The sequence below is a fragment of the Bolinopsis microptera genome, chromosome 1, assembly GCF_026151205.1.
Source record: "Bolinopsis microptera isolate Bmic1 chromosome 1, MBARI_Bmic_1.0, whole genome shotgun sequence".
In the NCBI taxonomy this organism is placed as follows: Eukaryota; Metazoa; Ctenophora; class Tentaculata; order Lobata; family Bolinopsidae; genus Bolinopsis; species Bolinopsis microptera.
The window spans coordinates 5,388,175-5,408,483 of record NC_087072.1 but is presented as its reverse complement, the minus strand read 5'-3'; the positions used below and the strand labels follow the sequence as shown (position 1 = coordinate 5,408,483).

The 20,309-nt window shown below is 38.4% G+C and overlaps 3 protein-coding genes across 4 annotated transcripts in view; 2 read left to right on the top strand and 1 right to left on the bottom strand.

Annotated features, from left to right (window-relative positions):
• LOC134826398 (serine/threonine-protein kinase Nek10-like) overlaps positions 1–18,590 on the top strand; it is an 89,396-nt gene extending 70,806 nt beyond the window's left edge. The window contains exons 18-28 of the mRNA XM_063838755.1: positions 7,186–7,330; positions 7,480–7,582; positions 7,792–7,997; positions 8,202–8,272; positions 8,402–8,551; positions 8,684–8,788; positions 8,970–9,182; positions 17,093–17,246; positions 17,511–17,700; positions 17,821–17,953; positions 18,205–18,590. Coding sequence (XP_063694825.1) covers positions 7,186–7,330; positions 7,480–7,582; positions 7,792–7,997; positions 8,202–8,272; positions 8,402–8,551; positions 8,684–8,788; positions 8,970–9,182; positions 17,093–17,246; positions 17,511–17,700; positions 17,821–17,953; positions 18,205–18,268 — 1,534 coding nt within the window. The 3' untranslated portion in view covers positions 18,269–18,590. The remainder of the gene's footprint in view (positions 1–7,185; positions 7,331–7,479; positions 7,583–7,791; positions 7,998–8,201; positions 8,273–8,401; positions 8,552–8,683; positions 8,789–8,969; positions 9,183–17,092; positions 17,247–17,510; positions 17,701–17,820; positions 17,954–18,204) is intronic.
• LOC134826439 (14-3-3 protein epsilon-like) overlaps positions 1–20,309 on the top strand; it is a 62,092-nt gene that overhangs the window by 16,482 nt on the left and 25,301 nt on the right. The window lies entirely within an intron of this gene.
• LOC134826453 (uncharacterized) lies at positions 18,636–19,841 on the bottom strand. Its single transcript, XM_063838837.1, has 3 exons — positions 19,444–19,841; positions 19,085–19,252; positions 18,636–18,955 (listed from the first exon to the last, which is right to left on the bottom strand). Exons 1-3 carry the CDS (start codon positions 19,777–19,779, stop codon positions 18,710–18,712), a joined length of 750 nt encoding a protein of 249 aa, XP_063694907.1. The 5' UTR covers positions 19,780–19,841; the 3' UTR covers positions 18,636–18,709.

Genomic DNA, 20,309 nt, shown 5'->3' with positions numbered 1-20,309 from the left:
TTTATACATCTTGAATTATCAGGAATCTCATTGACAGATAATAACCTTATATACTACGCTGTTGGATAGTCCAAGAGAACTTGAAGGCTTAAAATTTGGCGAATTGTTCAGCTTAGTTGCAGTGTTTTTTGTCTTAAAATTTAACGCACATAAAACGTTTTGGGCAGGTGCAAAATGAAGAATCGCACTATTTAAAAAATATTACTGCACCTACATTCTACATGTTGCCTCTGACTCGAGTTTGCACTGTTTAGTGAAGGCCAATTTCCTATATCAAAACTATAATCCAAGCTATTCTAAAATGTGACAAATCACAAGCAGAGACAAAATCATCGCTCGTCAAACTAGTGATTAATATAAACTGCCAAATTCTATAAAGCCAAAAACATTGCTGTAACGAAATATTCTCTGTCTGCAAGAATTGAAAGGAATCAAAATCGTCTGCCGTTTGAATGGCGTATTTTCCTTCCGGAAAACATGATAAAGCAAATAGTAGAAAGTGAAAGTAGAAAGTGAAAGTTCTGACGCAAAGAAGAATGACTAACAACCCTTAGATCATTTCGAAACAGGAGCAGAAGAGATTTTGAATATCAGGTATAATACCTTGAGTAATGAGTAGGTTAGGAGTTTCAGGCGTATTACCGTACAAGCACATGTTCATTTTACAGGACTTACTAGTGTGACATAACCATCACATTGTGAACATTACGTCATGGATAAATCGCACTAATAACAAAATATTACTACTTTTACTTAAGGCCGGTTCATATTTTCAAAAAGTGATTGAATAATTAGCGAGGAGTGCTTATAATCCATTGCTCCTTAGGTTCATGTCGAACCTACATGTTACCTCTGTTGGTATGACATAATCACCATTTCGATGATATAACTTGAATTAATGTGTGAACATTATGTCATGGATGAATTCCCTAGAAAATGTGCTTTTAACATAAAGATAAGCAGTAAGTTAAATGGCATATCCCAATACTCAACATAAGAACAAGAAAGAAAAACTGGATTTTATTTGAAACCCCGGTGTTTGGGTTACCAGTTACTGACTTGTTTGAACTTGTCCAGTCTTGTCCAGTCTTGTCCAGGACGCAAGAGAAAATCTCACGGCTGTTTCCATTATATTACATCATTCTCCTGTTCAGGAATCCAATGATACGACGTTGTAATTCTTTTAATCTTAGCAATCATAACAAATGGCCATTTTTCTTTTAGATTATAGCAAAATTCCTGAAGGAAGCACTGCAATGCTTATTAAAATACCATCAGCTGTTATCATCATGTAGATAACACAGATATTTTCCTTCGTTTGAAGTAGAGGAAGCTTAGGTGTCCTAATGTTCCGATAAGGAAGCACAGAAAACAAATAGTTCCGTAGATCAGTAGAAATCATAGAAATCTTTTGAATGACATTTTAATATCGTATTCTTATCAACATAACAGTTACTTTCCACAATGAATAACAATCTCAACATGCATTATGAATGATGATCACATACATATTGAGATCACATACAATGTATATGCTCGAATACAGTAATAAACAGGCAGCAGTACTCCTACCACTACCACTACCATCGGGGGGGGGGGGGGGGGGGGGGGGGGGGGTACCAATGGCATAAATGGCATAATGGAGAATTGGCCAAGCAAAATTTCCATTTATGCCATGAAATTTCTATGCCATTTGACGATTTTTATGCCATTTGTCTCCATTTTATGCCATTCGAAATATGAAATTTTAAAACTTTGAACTGAGAATTTAATAACGAATAGTCTGCACCCCACTAGTACTGTCCACCTTTATCTCTATTTGTTGTACTGACCCTGGTCATTAGAAACACTCCTAAAAGTTCGTTTTTTGACAAAAAATTTAAAACTTCTGTAATTTCATTTCTGTTTTAGTTACGCATTTGATTTTTGGTATGCGTATAGAAAATCGATACGGCTTTAAAATGAGATGTTCAGCGACCTCCTAGCTCACTCACTAGACTCAGTAGGAGTGATTTAACTGCGAGGGACAATTGAGGCTAACAAATTAGCCTCACCACTTTCAAAAAAGAACTTTCTCATGTTACGTCCATGATATCCAAGTTGCAAGTATAATCCATGGTGATTATACTTGATCGAGATCTAAGCTTTAAATATTCGAGGTGAAAATGAGGCTAACCACCTTTTGAGAGGGTGAAATGAGGCCAACAAGTATACTTTTGTGTATATTTTCGAGTTGGTTCGGTATTGTGACTATCTAATATGTCAACAATAAAGATTGATTCATCCTCTTCAAACTCAACATTTCAGAAATCGCCGAGTCTACTTGTAGGAGGCCAAAATGAGGCTAATAAATAATTCGACCGCATTTTAACTTTAATGTACGGAAACAGGTTAACAGCTCACACGTTACTTGATATCCATGTTGCACATGAAATTCCTTGGGATTATATTCAATCGGTATTTAAGCTTCAAATATTCGAGTTGAAAATGAGGCTAACCACCTTTTGAGAGGGTGAAATGAGGCTAACAAGTATACTTTTGTGTATATTTTCGAGTTGGTTCGGTATTGTGACTATCTAATACGTCAACAATAAAGATTGATTCATCCTCTTCAAACTCAACATTTCAGAAATCGCCGAGTCTACTTGTAGGAGGCCAAAATGAGGCTAATAAATAATTCGACCGCATTTTAACTTTAATGTACGGAAACAGGTTAACAACTCACAAGTTACTTGATATCTATGTTGCACATGAAATTCCGTCGGATTATAGCTTCAAATTTTCGAGGTGAAATTGAGGCTAACCACCTTGTGAGAGGGTGAAATGAGGCTAACAAGTATACTTTTGTATATATTTTCGAGCATATTCGGTATTGTGACTATCTAATGTGTCAACAATAAAAATTTATTCATCCTCTTCAAGCTCAACATTTCAGAAATCGCAGAGTCTTCTTGTAGGAGGCCAAAATGAGGCTAATAAATGATTCGACCGCATTTTAAGTTTTAACTTTAATGTACGGAAACATGTTATAGACCCACTATAAAACTTGTAATTGTAGCCTGAAGGTTAAATTGAGACTTTATCGAAACTTATGTGAGGTTGGATTGAGGCTACCTTCCCTCCTTGAGGCAAAATTGAGGCTAACAGATACACTACGCAGACAATTGTCACTGTGCCAGCTGTCAAGTAGTTGCTGAGCAGCAGCAGCAGTTAGATGAAGAAAATGAAGTTGAGGAAGGAAATGTATTAGAGCTGTTGGCTAGAGTAGGCCCCTTACTTCTATGGAGCTCTCTGGCCAATTGCTCTGGCAATGCTCTCCATGGGGCCATGTAATATCACATGATCTGATATCATGCCAAATTAGACTCTAAACTATAAAGTATAATAAAAATGGAACTGTTTGAGAAAAAACATTTTTCGTTACTTGGAAAGAGAATACTTACTCAGCTGTCAGCATAACGAATCAGACGTACCTTGATCTTATATGTACTTGTGACGGTCTTGTTTTGTATTTAACTCTGCTGAAGAAGCAATTCCCTAATGCTGAAATCGTCACTTATTACCTTGGAAGTGATCAGAATGAGCAGCTGTTTGCATTTATTCGGGTTTCTTTTTCATCTGGTCGCTCAAGAAATATGGATGCGATAACTATGGCCCATGGAATGGAGAGAAAGAATGTGTACAGTGCTTTATCATTACATGAAGACACATCTGCTATTGCACATGCACGTGGAAGTACAGTTTTGCATCCTACAGTTCACCTCAAAAAGGTTAAATCTACAGGCCAGAAAGCAGAACGAGTGAAATGGACTGGTGGTATGATAAGCCTAGGCAAGTTGGCAAAAACGCTGGACAGGGCATCGAGGGACTGCATTCGAGAAGGGAAAAGAAACAATTTCCCTGTGTTCGCCGCAGTCGCAGATCCTGAAGAACGGAGTGGGAAGCCAATCGTCCATGGCCAAGAACTTTCTTGGGAAGCTGTAGATGATGAATCTGGATGCCTCGAGGATGAGGACGACTTAGCTTATGAGGTAGAACCTGTAGTTGATGATTGTGATGATGGAGAAACGATATCAACAGATAAATATGGAACACTATCCTTCCGGTCTTTTGAGACACTCACGGCCACGCTCAATGGAGGAAGAAGCACTTTATCAACAAAATCTCGTCTTTCAAGATTCAAGGGGGACGCGTTTGGAGTGTCTTCTGATGTTCGCATATACAATCAACCTGAATGCGGATGTTCAACAATTTTGAAAGCTGGCAGTACAGAAACTCTTAAAGTCTTCAAATCTCAGCAGAACTTTGCAACAGGAGTGGTTAGATTTATTTCTTATAAGTCATGCCCGATGAAGTACTACTGCCAGGAACATAGCCTAATCAATGGATCTCCTAATGTATGGCTACTCGTCGAAGACAAATACATCAGATGCATTGTTCCTTGATGACATTCAAAATCGTTGTGTTGTCAATGTTTGTATTCTGTACATTTTGAACATCTCACAATTTGCTATTCTTGAATAGTGAAATGTTTGGTATATATTTGATATAATACATTTCTATTTTCTTTATTTAGTTATTTGTCATATGAATCTTTGACTTTAACGATCATTCCAAGCGTTATAAAGCATGAAACATGTCTCTTATTCAAGTACTAATAGTATTTGCGAATCTAAAGTCATCCTAAAGGTCAAATATGAAGACCTAAATTAATGGCATAAATTGGCATAAATGGAGAATTGGCCAAGCTAAATTTCCATTTATGCCATGAAATTTCTATGCCATTTGACGATTTTTATGCCATTTGTCTCCATTTTATGCCATTGGTACCCCCCCTACCATCGTGAAAGTTATGTGGAAACCATACAAATATGACTATCAGAGCTTGGCGAGTTGGAGATACAAAGTTTCAAGATAAATTCATCTTAGGTCTTAACAAGAGATCTGTGTTGTCATCAGAGACTATAGCTCTACATTCTACAACAAACCCTATTTCAGTCACGTGACCACTGTTATCACTACCAGGTACTACAAAACATTCAGTCACGTGACCAATGTTATCACTACCAGGCACTACAAAACATTCAGTCACGTGACCACTGTTATCACTACCAGGCACTACAAAACGTTCAGTCACGTGACCACTGTTATCACTACCAGGTACTACAAAACATTCAGTCACGTGACCACTGTTATCACTACCAGGTACTACAAAACATTCAGTCACGTGACCACTGTTATCACTACCAGGTACTACTAAACATTCAGTCACGTGACCAATGTTATCACTACCAGGTACTACTAAACATTCAGTCACGTGACCACTGTTATCACTACCAGGTACTACAAAACATTCAGTCACGTAACCACTGTTATCACTACCAGGTACTACAAAACATTCAGTCACGTGACCACTGTTATCACTACCAGGTACTACAAAACATTCAGTCACGTGACCACTGTTATCACTACCAGGTACTACAAAATATTCAGTCACGTGACCACTGTTATCACTACCAGGTACTACAAAACGTTCAGTCACGTGACCACTGTTATCACTACCAGGTACTACAAAACATTCAGTCACGTGACCACTGTTATCACTAACAGGTACTACAAAATATTCAGTCACGTGACCACTGTTATCACTACCAGGTACTACTAAACGTTCAGTCACGTGACCAATGTTATCACTACCAGGTACTACAAAACATTCAGTCACGTGACCACTGTTATCACTACCAGGTACTACAAAACGTTCAGTCACGTGACCACTGTTATCAGTACCAGGTACTACAAAATATTCAGTCACGTGACCACTGTTATCACTACCATGTACTACTAAACGTTCAGTCACGTGACCAATGTTATCACTACCAGGTACTACAAAACGTTCAGTCACGTAACCACTGTTATCACTAACAGGTACTACAAAATATTCAGTCACGTGACCACTGTTATAACTAACAGGTACTACAAAATATTCAGTCACGTGACCACTGTTATCACTACCAGGTACTACTAAACGTTCAGTCACGTAACCAATGTTATCACTACCAGGTACTACAAAACATTCAGTCACGTGACCAATGTTATCACTACCAGGTACTACTAAACATTCAGTCACGTAACCACTGTTATCACTACCAGGTACTACTAAACGTTCAGTCACGTAACCAATGTTATCACTACCAGGTACTACAAAACATTCAGTCACGTGACCAATGTTATCACTACCAGGTACTACAAAACATTCAGTCACGTGACCACTGTTATCACTACCAGGTACTACAAAATATTCAGTCACGTGACCACTGTTATCACTAACAGGTACTACAAAATATTCAGTCACGTGACCACTGTTATAACTAACAGGTACTACAAAATATTCAGTCACGTGACCACTGTTATCACTACCAGGTACTACTAAACGTTCAGTCACGTAACCAATGTTATCACTACCAGGTACTACAAAACATTCAGTCACGTGACCAATGTTATCACTACCAGGTACTACTAAACATTCAGTCACGTAACCACTGTTATCACTAACAGGTACTACAAAATATTCAGTCACGTGACCACTGTTATCACTAACAGGTACTACAAAATATTCAGTCACGTGACCACTGTTATCACTACCAGGTACTACTAAACGTTCAGTCACGTGACCAATGTTATCACTACCAGGTACTACAAAACATTCAGTCACGTGACCACTGTTATCACTACCAGGTACTACAAAACGTTCAGTCACGTGACCACTGTTATCACTACCAGGTACTACAAAACGTTCAGTCACGTGACCACTGTTATCACTACCAGGTACTACAAAACATTCAGTCACGTGACCACTGTTATCACTACCAGGTACTACAAAACGTTCAGTCACGTGACCACTGTTATCACTACCAGGTACTACAAAACGTTCAGTCACGTGACCACTGTTATCACTACCAGGTACTACAAAACATTCAGTCACGTGACCACTGTTATCACTAACAGGTACTACAAAATATTCAGTCACGTGACCACTGTTATCACTACCAGGTACTACAAAACGTTCAGTCACGTGACCAATGTAATCACTACCAGGCACTACAAAACGTTCAGTCACGTGACCAATGTAATCACTACCAGGTACTACAAAACGTTCAGTCACGTGACCACTGTTATCACTACCAGGTACTACAAAACGTTCAAGGAACAGAGCAGGTTGTACATAGTGATGCAGCATATAGACGGAGCTCCTCTCAGCGAACATTTCTCTTCGCTCCGTGAAAAGGGCCTGTCTTTCAGCGAGGAGAGAATCTGGAAAATATTTGTTCAGGTTTGTGTTTACTTAAAATAATGTTTAAATCAACTTATAGAATGTAAACGATAGTTCTGTTTAAAAAAAAACAGCATGTTAGGTCCACAAAAGTATGATGCTAAAAACAACTTACAGCCTACCTGACCAAGTGTTTATCTTTTCTTCAGATGGTGTTAGCATTGAGATACCTGCACTGTGATAAAGGAATTGTACACAGAGATCTCACTCCTAACAACATCATGTTGGGAGACTACGACAAGGTCACTCTCAGTGAGTACACATTCAAACAACTCATGTTCACTTTGAAAAGCTTACTTTGTCATCAGGATTCGCTTACCTTATGACAATAGAAAATAAATAATGAAAATCGCGCTCTTTATACATCATCAGGCGCTATTTTAACGATTTTTTCAAGCTTCAAAGTTTCTGTTACCTGTAATCTGCATCAAAACCCCCTTGATAATGAACCTACATCTCAGCGGACTTTGGTTTGTCCCGTCAGAAGCAGGGACTAATGCAGTCAGTAGTGGGAACAATCCTCTACAGCTGCCCGGAACTAGTGAAGAACGAGCCGTACAGCAACAAGGCAGATGTGTGGGCTATAGGGTGTCTGCTGTATCAGATGTGCACACTTACTCACCCCTTCTACCGGGACGGAATGTCAACCCTCGCTCTTGCTAAAAATGTTAGTCCACTTCTTAACATTTTACTTATTCATTTGTTTTATGTGATTTATTTCTTATTGGGTGGTAAATTGGCATTAATAGAATCATGTAATTAGTAATACGATCGCTTCACTAACCATTTTAAAGTTTATTTACCTTGTTATCGAATTTGTTTAGTGCAACTCTATATTATTATTATTATATTTAATACGCCTCTTCCTCAGATAGTTGAGTCGATATACGCCCCCTTACCAGTAGAATACTTTTCTTCTAAGATCATCTCCACGGTTCAACAGTAAGTTAACTCAACTAAACACTAAAGTTAACTCAAACAATATCTTATTTTTCTGTATTCTGGACATGGTGTCCACTGTCCATCCTCTCTCCAAAATACACCCAGTTGAACCCTCAACCCACCCTGCAGATGCATGACCCCAGACACAGACCTGAGACCCGACATAGTGGGGGTAGGGTCCAGTATAGCAGAGATCATCATGTTGCACATGGACGAGGTGCGGACTAGAGAAGCAACTCTTCAGAGGAAACTGCAGAGGGAGAAGAAACGTGTCCAGAAGTTTGTACCTTATATTTTATTAAAATGAACAGATGCCTTTGATCTCTGATCTCTTACCACGTTTCACAAATATTTCAAAAATTGATTGGAGTTATTTTATGTTTCATTGATCTATGACTAATTAATTTCCAGGCACTACCACGAGAGCAATAGGAACCTACAGAATTACCAGCGACTGTTCCTCGCTACCAACCACTCATCTCAAGAACAAGATGACTCATGTCTCAAGTGTTCCGGGTAATTGCCCATCATTTTCACTGCGCCGTTCCCTTGTTATTCCGAACATTTTCGATAGTAAGGAGGAAAGGATGGCAAAAAAGCGATGATCCTTCATTGAATATAATGAAAACCTGTGGATTATTTATCAATATGAAATTACTGGTAAAGATAATCCTGAAAGTGATTTCCTTATTCTCAGATCCTCGATGGGCGTGTCCTCTACCGGGGAGGAGAGTTCGGTTGATGACACAGACAGTTCCCCTAACCGACCCTCCCACCGATCCAAATTCCGGAGTGGAACTGGCAGGCGGCGATGCACCTGTGTTTCCGGCAGACAAGTTCCTTCTGCTCCCTCTGTTGCCTCCAACCGTGCTAGACCAAGTCACATCCACTCTGGAAACTGCGCTGATAGGTGAGTCTTATGTGGTTAAATTCGAAAAGTACTGCATAATTAATAGTTAGCCTAAACTTTAAAGCAATGCTCCGGGCGTCTGCGAGTATTCAACCGCCAGTTCGTTCTCATTCCCTCACTTTTGTACCTTAACACTGTCTTAAATTGACTCTCTGTAGCATAATGATGTACAGTACCTCTTCACTCGTTCACTTGATGGGGCACTTCCTCTGAGAGATGTGACGAATCACAGTGCACGTATGACGTATCATATTATCCCATTAATATATGCAAAAGTAATGGCTTTGAAAATACATCTGCACCTGAAAGTGTCCTAGACATTAACATCGCTAACTCTTCTGCTGACAGATTGTTCGCGCCGGCACCTATTAAATACTCACTACTCATTTTGCATCAACTTTGTATGAAACGAGGGATGGGTATCTTGTAACAACGTGAACCTGTGTAAATAGCATTAAATAAGCTACGTTTACACTGCTAAATATAGGCTGAACCAAACATGAACTAAAGGTGATTTTGTAATATATTCACTTCCAATATAACAATGGTACGAATCAGCACACAGATCTAATAATTATTGTATCCATGAACTTTAAAGGACTATTTTGCATAAAGCATAGGAAATGTTTCGTCTAAATAAGCTGTTAAACTTGCTTACGCTAAGGCTCAGTACACCTGGAACTAGTTGTACCCCTGCAAGCTGGAGTACTGAGGAAACTCTTTCTTTGCTGTATTTTTGCGATTTGACTAGCTTGCACGGAGGCACAAGAAACCAATTATAAGGCCAATATAAATTCTGATAATTTAAAAAATATATCTTAATAGATTTTCAAATTGAATGATCACAAATATAAGAAAATTATACAGAATTTTAATTGGTCGAGGTGTACTGACAGCACGGCTCAAATATACTATCACTCAATCACTCATTTGACTGCTCCTTGTTTTTGTCATGACTTCCTCCTAAGATGTTCAAATAGGATAAATTCAGAGTGCTTCCTCAGTCTGCTCGCCAGTTTTTATAACCTGTTTGTCGAGAACTGACATTTCTTGAAGAGGAATTTGATCATGAACTCTTGCCCTTCTTGAGCTCCTGATCACATGGGAAGATTCTTGAATTGCGCTTGCCTCTTGTACAGCAGTGACTTCTGAAAACGGGAAGATAGATCGTAATTGTCCGGTTAAAGCCGTGTGCATCTTGGAGACCAGTCCACTGATTGTATCGTCGTATAGCAGTGGGTTTATGACAGAGTTTATGGGAAGGATAACGATCGAGAAGATTGAATAATAAGGACTAGCATCCGTCATTTCCAAATAGTGGAGGAGACACATGACAATGAATGGAATCCAGCAACAGAAGTTTGTCCCGATGATGAGTGCAATCTTCCTTTGGAGTTTAGTGTTTCTACTTGATGTATTGTTGTTGCGTACCTGACCAGTGGACTGAGTTGAAATGATATGAATGATGATGTAAGATATGGTGATCAATGTAAAACACATGATGTTCAGAATAAGAATAAACCACACATAAATCCGTTGCGGATCATCTGGTGTTACAAAGTATTTGAAGAGGCATACTCCTGCGTTTCCGTAGAAATGAACCTGGTTCCTGGTAATTCCTCCATACTCTTCACTAAACATACTCACCACCAATTTGTCAATGTTTTTCCACGAGAGATCTTTGTTTTTCAGTCTTCCATAATATCCCCCGAAAATTTCTAAATGTTTAGATTTTGTAACCGATCCAACAAATAATGAGCTGCCAGGATAGTAGATTCCATTGACAAAAAAGTCCTCAAAAGGTTTAAACAATGGCGCAGCTGTCATCAAACACGACGAGATCACAATTGTAATTCCAATCAAAAGTATCTGAATGCTTGATTTGAAAGATCTTAAATCTACGACGGACAAATTCGTCATTTTTAATGATCGAGTAACACTGAGTACTGTCATCGAAAAGAGAGATAATAGAGACCCCATGGTACTAACAATTCCCATAACAGCACACGATGTGCTGGTTAACCATTCAAATCGTTTAGAACAATAACTATGGTGGTATACACGATGATAGATAGATATCGCTAGGAGATATACTCCAAGTAACAAATCACCCGACGCTATGAGAAGGATGAGAATTTTCATCTTGAAAAGATTTGTCCCTGGAGTGACACTTCTTAAATTATACATACCGCGAAGGAAAGCGACTGAGTTAAAAAGTGTCGCCAATGAGCCTAAAATCCAGGCTAAACCCTCAAGGGCCACGTTCTCTATGATCCTTACATGGCATCTGTCATTACACTCATCAGACAAGTCGAGGCAATCTGGTTTTCCATCGCAAATACTAGATTGGGGAATATACTCCATGTTTATTTTGCACTCAAAATGGTTAGTACAGTTTGATTCATCTGAAGAATCCCCACAATCGTCAGCCAGATTACAAACTTTTTCGTAAGGAATACATCTACCATTTTCGCAAGGAAAAATATTGTTGTGGTAATTGTTGTTACCATACGGCAGAAGGAAGGAGAGAGAGTCGTTACCCGCGAGGGTGTAAATCCTTGAGGGGTACTGCCCGGGACAGGAGTCGTTTCTAAGAAGATTTTTGAGGGGACAGAAGGAATCTGCACACTGACCAATGCAGGCAAGATAGACATACATCTCACCATATACATAGTTGCACTCAAACACAGTTTCTGGAACATTCAAGATCAGTTCGGTCCTGCCAAGGATTTCATAGTTCTGATATGTAAATTCCATCTCTGAACAATTTCCGGCCACATAAGCAAGACTTTCCAGACCTTTAAGGCAGTACGAGACAACCAGTTTACTTTCGCTATTGCTAAGCTTCTGGGAGATATTTGAAGAAGACAGAGCTGTGCGACAGAGTTCGTTTTCATTACTGCAAGTATTTCTATTATCACAGAGATCTTCAAATTCAATATGATCAGAGGGCGGAAACCCGCAGAGGAAGACTTCTTCACATTCTTCATCTTCAGTCTTCAATCTTTTCGTGGCTGGAGTGAGGCCGCATATTGGGTATTTATCTTCGTCTTCGCCATTATCACAATCCTTGTATCCGTCGTTTATCCAGCTCAGAGGTATATGTAACAGTCTGTTCTCCAATCCGAAAACACGCTCACACATAAACTTGCTCATTTTTTGACAAGTGACATGCAACTCATCTGCTCCATTTACACAATCTTCTTCTTCATCGCAAAGTTGGTGTTTGTGTACATCACAAGTGATATCAATTTTCACACACATGTTTTCAAAACCGTCATCACAAAGTTGGACACCAGAAATGTTGTGACATATCATTCTATCAGCAACAGAAACAAGGTCGCCGCCTCTCAAGCAAGTTAGATTTGCTATAGTGGAATCAATGCAGTTCAGTTGATCAGAATAATCGTCACAATACAGGGTTTCCGTGTTTCCTCGCACCGGAGCACATCTTGTACGATTAGTTATTGGTCTAACAATACTATTTGATTGTGCGTCACAGAGCGGTCCCTTATCGCAGCCACTTTCATCTTCACCATCTTCACAATGTTGAATTCCGTCACAAATTTCAAATGCTGCAACATAAGTCCATATTCTCATTATGGGAGAATTACGTTCATTGGGATGATGAACGGTGCTACGACTTGTTTTACTATTATATGCATAGCAAAAGTATCCATAAGTGAAACCATTGCATATAGCCTCATCATCACACGCATGACAGTTACAGATATCATCACACATTTGTTGAGAGTCGATGATATTGCCCATGGCTGGATATTTGCAGGTGTATGAATTCGCTTTTTGTGCTGCACAAATATCTTCAGAGACAGAGTTCGGAATGTTCACACATTCTTTGTTACAGATATCATTTGTTCCTAATATCCCTTTATTATAAGAACATATCGCATGGGCACACAGGAAGTTGTGATGGTAATGCATCTCCTCAATGGCGGCAAACCCCTCCTCGCCTGTTCCTTTGTTTTTGCAATTTAACTTCACAAACCCACAGCCCTGAAAATTGAAATAATATTTTATAGGACCTAAAATGATAATATTTTTTTAAATGTTGTACGGTCCCCGTCGTCTTGCCCCGCGAATTGTTACCTTATTGAGCCCTAAATCTAACTCTAACTTTTTTCCTAAATACCGTGCGACACATATTCAAATGGTACGAAAGTCGGTGGTTTTCGAAAAAAATACCATATTTTCGGACTATCAAAATTTGGGTCACCATCATTATTTTCCCCAAATAATTTTTCACGTATTTTCCTTAATTATGACTTTATCGATTTACTATCAATTTATCAATATAGTAAGTTATAAATGTACGAAATGTGGCGGTTTTTGGTAAAAATTCCCATATTTTTGTTCCCAAATCATTTAGGTCACCGGAATTATGTCGACCATAAATATGTCTCGTAAGGTAACCCCTCTTACCTGATAAAACCTAGGATCTTTGGGACAAGCTGTAGTAAATTGCTGTTCGTCACACTCTCTTTTTACCTCCGCATAGTAATCGTCAGAATTTGGGCACTTGAAGAATGTCTTCGTTTTGTTGGTTGCTACGTCCACAGCTGTGCATTGAATTTTGATGTAACCATAATGCTGAACGAACTTACAAATCGTGTCATCTGAAATTTCGTTCATATAATCAAGTCACGGTATAGTGACAATTTAGGTCATGGGAAAATACTGTTTTAAAACTTCGCTCCTCTTAGATTATACATATTCGATGTGCCAACCCTCCTGTAAATGCTAATTACCTTTAATATCATCCCATGGCACTTCAGTAAATATTGGAGGAGGAGTAATACTACTAGAACTGCTTGGCGAAGATGTTGCGGTTGTTTCAGAACGAGACTTAGGATTACTAGTTGCAAGATCAGTCTTATGATCAATCGTAGGATCAGTTTTAGGATCTGTATCAAGATTACGTTTTGATCCAGCTGTTAGATGGGTTTCTTCTGCGGCTTCTGTTTCTATCACAGTTGGTGTGGAACTTGATTGAGTTGTAACGATTGGCGGATAGCAAAGTAACAGAGACAGAAGGATCCTCAAATGTGTAATCATTTCTCGTTGAAATCTGAACGACAGATTCTTTAGTGATTAGTGAACAATTAAAAACAATAAAAAAAAATCAAAATTAAGCTGTTTGCTTACCAGTTCGATTCCATAAATTAAAATATTTGAACGTTTTTCAATTTTACACGTAAATGTTGTTAGGAAATGTTAAAGATAACAAAAACTTTAAAAGATCGAAACGAGCTTAAAAGTTTGGGTAAAAGAAAATGCCTGGTAAATCGAGGTGCCCAGTAAAGAGAGGCACGGTATATTAATACGGAGACTAGAGAGGTATTATTACTAGTCTGGTAAATTATGACATGATCGTCTAAAATCCATGGACAATGGCGCTTCTCCGCATAATAATATGTCAATAGTACGAATAATAAGATAACAATACGGATATATCTAATATTCAACTATTTTGCTACAAGCCATTGTATCACCCGGCCGTATGGAGCATGTCACCTGCTTCAAAATGATTGGTTTAATTCGTAGTCACGTATGAACTGGTCTCTTAATTGTACAATATACACGTGAATTTTGGAGGAAAGTCGTCAGATCGGACCATTGATTATGATATGGTGACACTAGATGGGTAAACTGAATATCCCCCAGCAAAGCTGGGGGTATAAGCTCGCAATTACAAAAGAATCTGAATGGCACTTTAAGTTGGAGGCTAACTTTTCTTTCCTATGAACATTTTTTCTCATACTATTCTTACAGAAACTAAAACTGGTACATGGCAGCATATCTGAACTCACATAAATTAACTCTGGTAACCACAGCTAACCGTGCGGCCTTCAGTTATTTTCACTCTATTGGTAAAGTTATCAATTTACATCAATACACAATTAAATCATATCTATATGGATCAGCACTTGCGTTTCTATCCAATCAAATAGGAGGTCAACACGTCAGAAGCTCAAAAGGAAGGCATAGAAAATAATATTGAGACGCAGAGATTGTATGAGAAGCTACAGAGCGAAAGGGACGGGGAAATATTGCCTACATGAACTGTATACTGTATAGTACATAATTATGACGGAGTGGACGCGTAACATTGTCATTAGTGGTACTAATCTTGTAGCACCTACATGTATGCAGTATGTAACTTGTTTAGAACAATAGCTGGGACTATACTACTAGGGCCTTTGCGACTGCCAGTGCACCTTTTACCGCTGATCAGTTAATCGTGGGCAGTTAACCCACTATAACCCGTGTTATTGTTTGAAATACTCGTACTTTGTATTTGACTGATTAGTTCTTTGTGATAAATGTAGCAGTAGTAATACCGACTCAAAGTCACAAAACAAAAACAAATTATAACAACTATCGCAAACATGCCTCTTCGAAACTATGCATTGTGTAAGTTCAAGCGAGTAGAACTGGTATAATTATATAATTATGAGGGTCCTGTAGGAGAAGTTAACCACTATAATTGTTCACTTGTTGATCTGTCACACATGCTCAAAGTTTTCCTCTAAAAACGACCCATTGTTTGTAACATAATATGTGAATGTAGGAGAATTACGTCGGCAAAAGCTGGAGCTATGCTGTGTTCGCCGTTGTATGTGGGTAGTCAGGTAATTGTAAGATTTGGCGCCAAAAGATTCAGATTAATTATGGGAATCATGCACACTGAATAGTGCATATGCACTGAGACTAAGGTTAAGCTAGAAATAAGGACGTAATGATAATTCACAATAAATACGTAGTTTTAAGAGGGTGACACTGAGCCCTTTAAGTGCAGTACGTTATATTCTAGAAAGATCAAGCCCCCTCTCAGATCCAATTAATGAATCCTGTTTCTTTGCAATTTGATTCTTCTTGTCAGTTGTCACGTGCATAGAATGGGCATTTTAATTTGGACGTTGATTCATTGATTGGGCTAATTGTACCAATTAATTGTAATTTGTCAATCGGTCATCAGAAATAAACTACGCGCCAAACAGGAATCTAGGAAAGATGTAAGCGATTCAATCGACAAAGACGAATGGGTGTCTCAAAGCTTATACTATACACTTGTACTAGGGCTAGATTTTTCTTGGACACCATTAACGACCACGGACCACGTGCTCTAAATTTTCCCTGCTAATATTACTATTTTGTCTAATGGTCGTTGGTCGTTTAACCCACCCATATGCATTGCATCCCTTGCGTGAATTTATGACGTACAAACCGTGCGAGATTAAGAAAGTACTCAAAGATTTGACTAAAGAGTTCAAGAAATTACACAGTATATGAAATGGAGACAGTAATATCAACCACACTGTTGGTAAATATTCAGCTATAAATGACCTGCACAAGGTCAGATGTATTTTTTATCTAAAGAATATTCTGTTTTCAGACAGTCTCTAGAGTAAGATTTCAGACATGTTAATTGTTCTGCAACTCCTTAGTCCTTAACTTGTCTGAAATGAACGTGTTGCAATAATTAACACTGCATCCTTGATTTCAAGAAAACAGATGTAACACCATATTTGGAAACTCATCAATAGCATCTGCTTTTCTTATAAGGGCTGCCATGTTCAATATTTCAACGTTGTCATTACTGAACTAAAATAGGTAATGAAATCCGTGAGACGGCTCTTATAGTGACAGCGAGAGATTTAATAAGGATTTCAAGATTACCACAAACTCCAGTGCAGTGTTTCAGACCCATCCGGGTAATTATACCGTTGTCGTCGAATCATAGTGTATAACACACAGTGGCTGCTAGAACAAGGCAATGTCAGACGAAATTATAATCCATTCAAACATGAGGAATACCATTGTGCTATGGTATGGACAAATTAATTCTTTCATCCAAAACAACGAACGAAAATAATGGGCAAACGTTTCAGTGCACTGAGTAACAGATGTAGGAGGCAGAGTGGTACAGGAGCCAGGAATGTCAGTACCGCGACAATATCCATATCACAACGCAAAGTCAGACAGATAGACGATCCTATCCTTCAAATTCTAAACCAGATGCACAAGATTATCTTTATCACTCAGGTTAGTGTGATTTTCTTTCTTCATTGCTAATTCTTTCTGAAGTGCTGGCTGTTGTCAGTTGAATAAGCACCCGATTTCTTGTGACTTGAAAAATATTGGAACGTTTAACTTTAACCATGTCTAATATGTACAATGTGGCTGAAATTACAAGTCTGATACAAAAACATGAGCATAAACATCTGGGACACAATGTTTCTCGCTGCAATTACCCATTACCCAACTTGTTACATCTGATAATGTTTGACCCTTTTATATATTTTTCAGTTGCCGCCCTCGATGAATCTAAACCCTAAACGGCGTGTTATTGAGAAATACAAGCGAGCGCTCTTTACTCGTCATATAGGCTCTGTAAATCTAAAAAATGAGATCAAAAAGCTGATGGAGGCTTCTAAAGATATCGTGGATTTGACTTTCAGTGCCAGCAAGCCCTTACAAGCTCAGAACGATTACAAAGGTATGTGTAGATTTGGGGGTGATTTCTGATTTCTTGCTTCACAATTTCAAACCTTTTCTAGTACTATTAACATAATCATAATAATGATTTAGAAATAGTAAATAGATTCCCAACTCTCAGGATCCAACTCTCTGGCAAGCCTGGCAGTGGAGGGACCAGAGGGATCAGAAGTTTTGTTAACATATGAGCACCTTCAGAGCCTGATTGAGAGTTGTCTGGTTGAGGCCGGCTACTACGAGGTTCAGGGATCCAGGTATGTTCTTATTTCTATTTTAACGTTTAACTAAGTGTTATGATAGTCAGCCGTCAGATATTTTCACTTAAAGGAGTCAGCATAATGGAGTGAGAAGCGTACATTAGGTCTAACTCCAGGTGGTTTTCTATTTTAGAAACCGGGAAAAATCTTTATTTATATTTACTGAAATTATGTTAATTTCGAATAATCGACGTTCAAAAGTAATAGAGATGAATCATCTTTATTTCTCTAATGTTTCCTTATTTCAGGACACCGCTGATCCCTCCAATTCAATCTATGAACGATTTCACCAGAGACTTTAGTGGTACATGAACATTCGAGAAGCTTAGCGTGATGCGAATCGAATCCGAATTTAGAGAATTGACTGTGACGTGAAAAAGTTTCGGCCATATTATAGCCCGGACGTCAAGACTGAAAGAAAAACTGAGATAGCGACTCAACATCTTATTTATTAATTTTCAGTTTAGCAATTTGCTTCTAAAACTAAATAATCTAAATTTTTCATACTTTTTAACTAACAAAAATCAATTAGATAAGAAATTTATGGTATGTTTATTAAATGTAATATAGTGTATAAAATGATCAACTTTAATTCAGAAATATGTAAAACGGTTTCCAATTAAATTATAATTTTAAAATTGCTGGGTATCATTTGTTTTAAATAATCAAACATTATACGTTCTGATAAAAAGTTTAAAGATAAAGTTCAAAGCTAAAATCTAAAGATGATTTTCCCCAGAAAATCGAAGGCTCTTAAGCGTACACATCTTTGGTTGGTTGTAGCTTATCGTGAATAGCGCTATACATGGTAGTCATGTTCATCGGCTGCTCACTGTCAGTGAAAGTAAAGCCGTCCTTAGGTCGGTAGGGTTGGGCGACGTCGGTTCGCTGGACGAATGGTACGGAGTAGTCGCGCTTCTGTGTGGTGACCGATAGGAATGGTGGAGGGGTGGTCCTTGGCTTTCGTCTAGCCCAGGGTGGTATTTCTCGGACACTCACCTGAAATGATTGGATAACAATATCATAATGATACGTTTTAGATAAAATAGATAGCTTTGTTTACTCAAAGTCAGAACCTGTAAATGGTAACAGTTAGCAAGATCTTTGCAGAAAATTGGTTTAGCGTACCTTCCAAGAACCGAAATCTTTCTTGTAAGTTGTACCAGTTACCATAGCCTCCAAATTTTGGGGCATGTAGAATGGCTTCTTTTTATTCCTTGACATCCTTTGAATGTTCGGTAGAGGTACAATTTTGGCAAAGTCATCTTTATAGCTTGTCGTACTGTGCATAGTTATCTGAAAGAGTATAACAAATTTATATTGAGGTGATTAGAATAGAAATGAATGCTTCATTTTCGTGGTCAAATTCCTTATAATCACCTGTCGGTTATTACCCGAATCCTGGTATGTTGTTTTTGCGGCAAGTGCTGATTTATTAGTAGCTACTGAATATTTTAGATTTCGTTCAATTGTGATAACTTATTAACCTCTGGAGCAGTGTAATGTCTGCGTGGAGCCTTATTCTCGTATCGAGGGATGGTTTTCATGTCCCAAGGTTTGAACCTCTCTTGACAAGTGGTGATGTAAGTGTTCTTGTAGTCTGTAGAAATGGGTAGCGCATCGTGTGGTCTTCTCACTAGCGGAGGAGATATCCGCTTGTGTCCTGGGTAATCTCGACTGTACGTAGAGTGCACTGGGTCATCTACTTCACTTGACAATCCCATCGGGGGAACGTAGACTTTAGGTTTTTCATCGACGAAGGTGACACAATTCTGGCAGATCGCAGTTTCGATCGCTTTGCTTTGATTGTCGGGGTTCACCATGGCAGAATTTAAGACATGCGACGAAATAAAGGCTACAAAATTAAAATTTAGTTTTGCACGTGCAGTTCAATCATAGTGCTTGCTGTTACTGTGGAAACGAACACTTTGAATGATTGCATAATTAGAATATTTTTTTGTTCTTATTGTGATTTAGCCAGTCAAATGCAAATTCGTGAGTACTCGTCACATTTTTATACGTTTTTGTACAATTCTCGAAATAAAATATACGTGCGCGCGAACAATAACAAGAAAATTCGTAGTGCGCGTGCCAATTTCATCTAATGTAGACCCTTTTAGTGATAACAAATTTGTCAATTTGTGCCCATAATTACTTTTATTGTGTAGTTTGTACACAATATTATCATAGAACTGTCAACTGACTCTTGCTGCACAGCATAATTAGGATGGTACGATCAGATTAAGATGCAGTTTCTGAAAAGGCATCGCCTCCAGTGTCAGTAGGAGGGGCATGGGTCGTAACTCGTACTCAAAAAAGGATGCTTTCATCCGCTACAAATCAGCCAAGAATG

What these genes read in the sequence shown, in the direction of transcription:
- LOC134826453 (XM_063838837.1), bottom strand. Translation starts at nt 19,779, where the DNA reads ATGGTGAACCCCGACAATCAAAGCAAAGCGATCGAAACTGCGATCTGC. An exon ending in GACATTACACTGCTCCAGAG is followed by an intron (nt 19,253 to 19,443) that starts GTTAATAAGTTA and finishes ATACTCTTTCAG; the next exon opens with ATAACTATGCACAGTACGAC. An exon ending in AAGATTTCGGTTCTTGGAAG is followed by an intron (nt 18,956 to 19,084) that starts GTACGCTAAACC and finishes CAATCATTTCAG; the next exon opens with GTGAGTGTCCGAGAAATACC.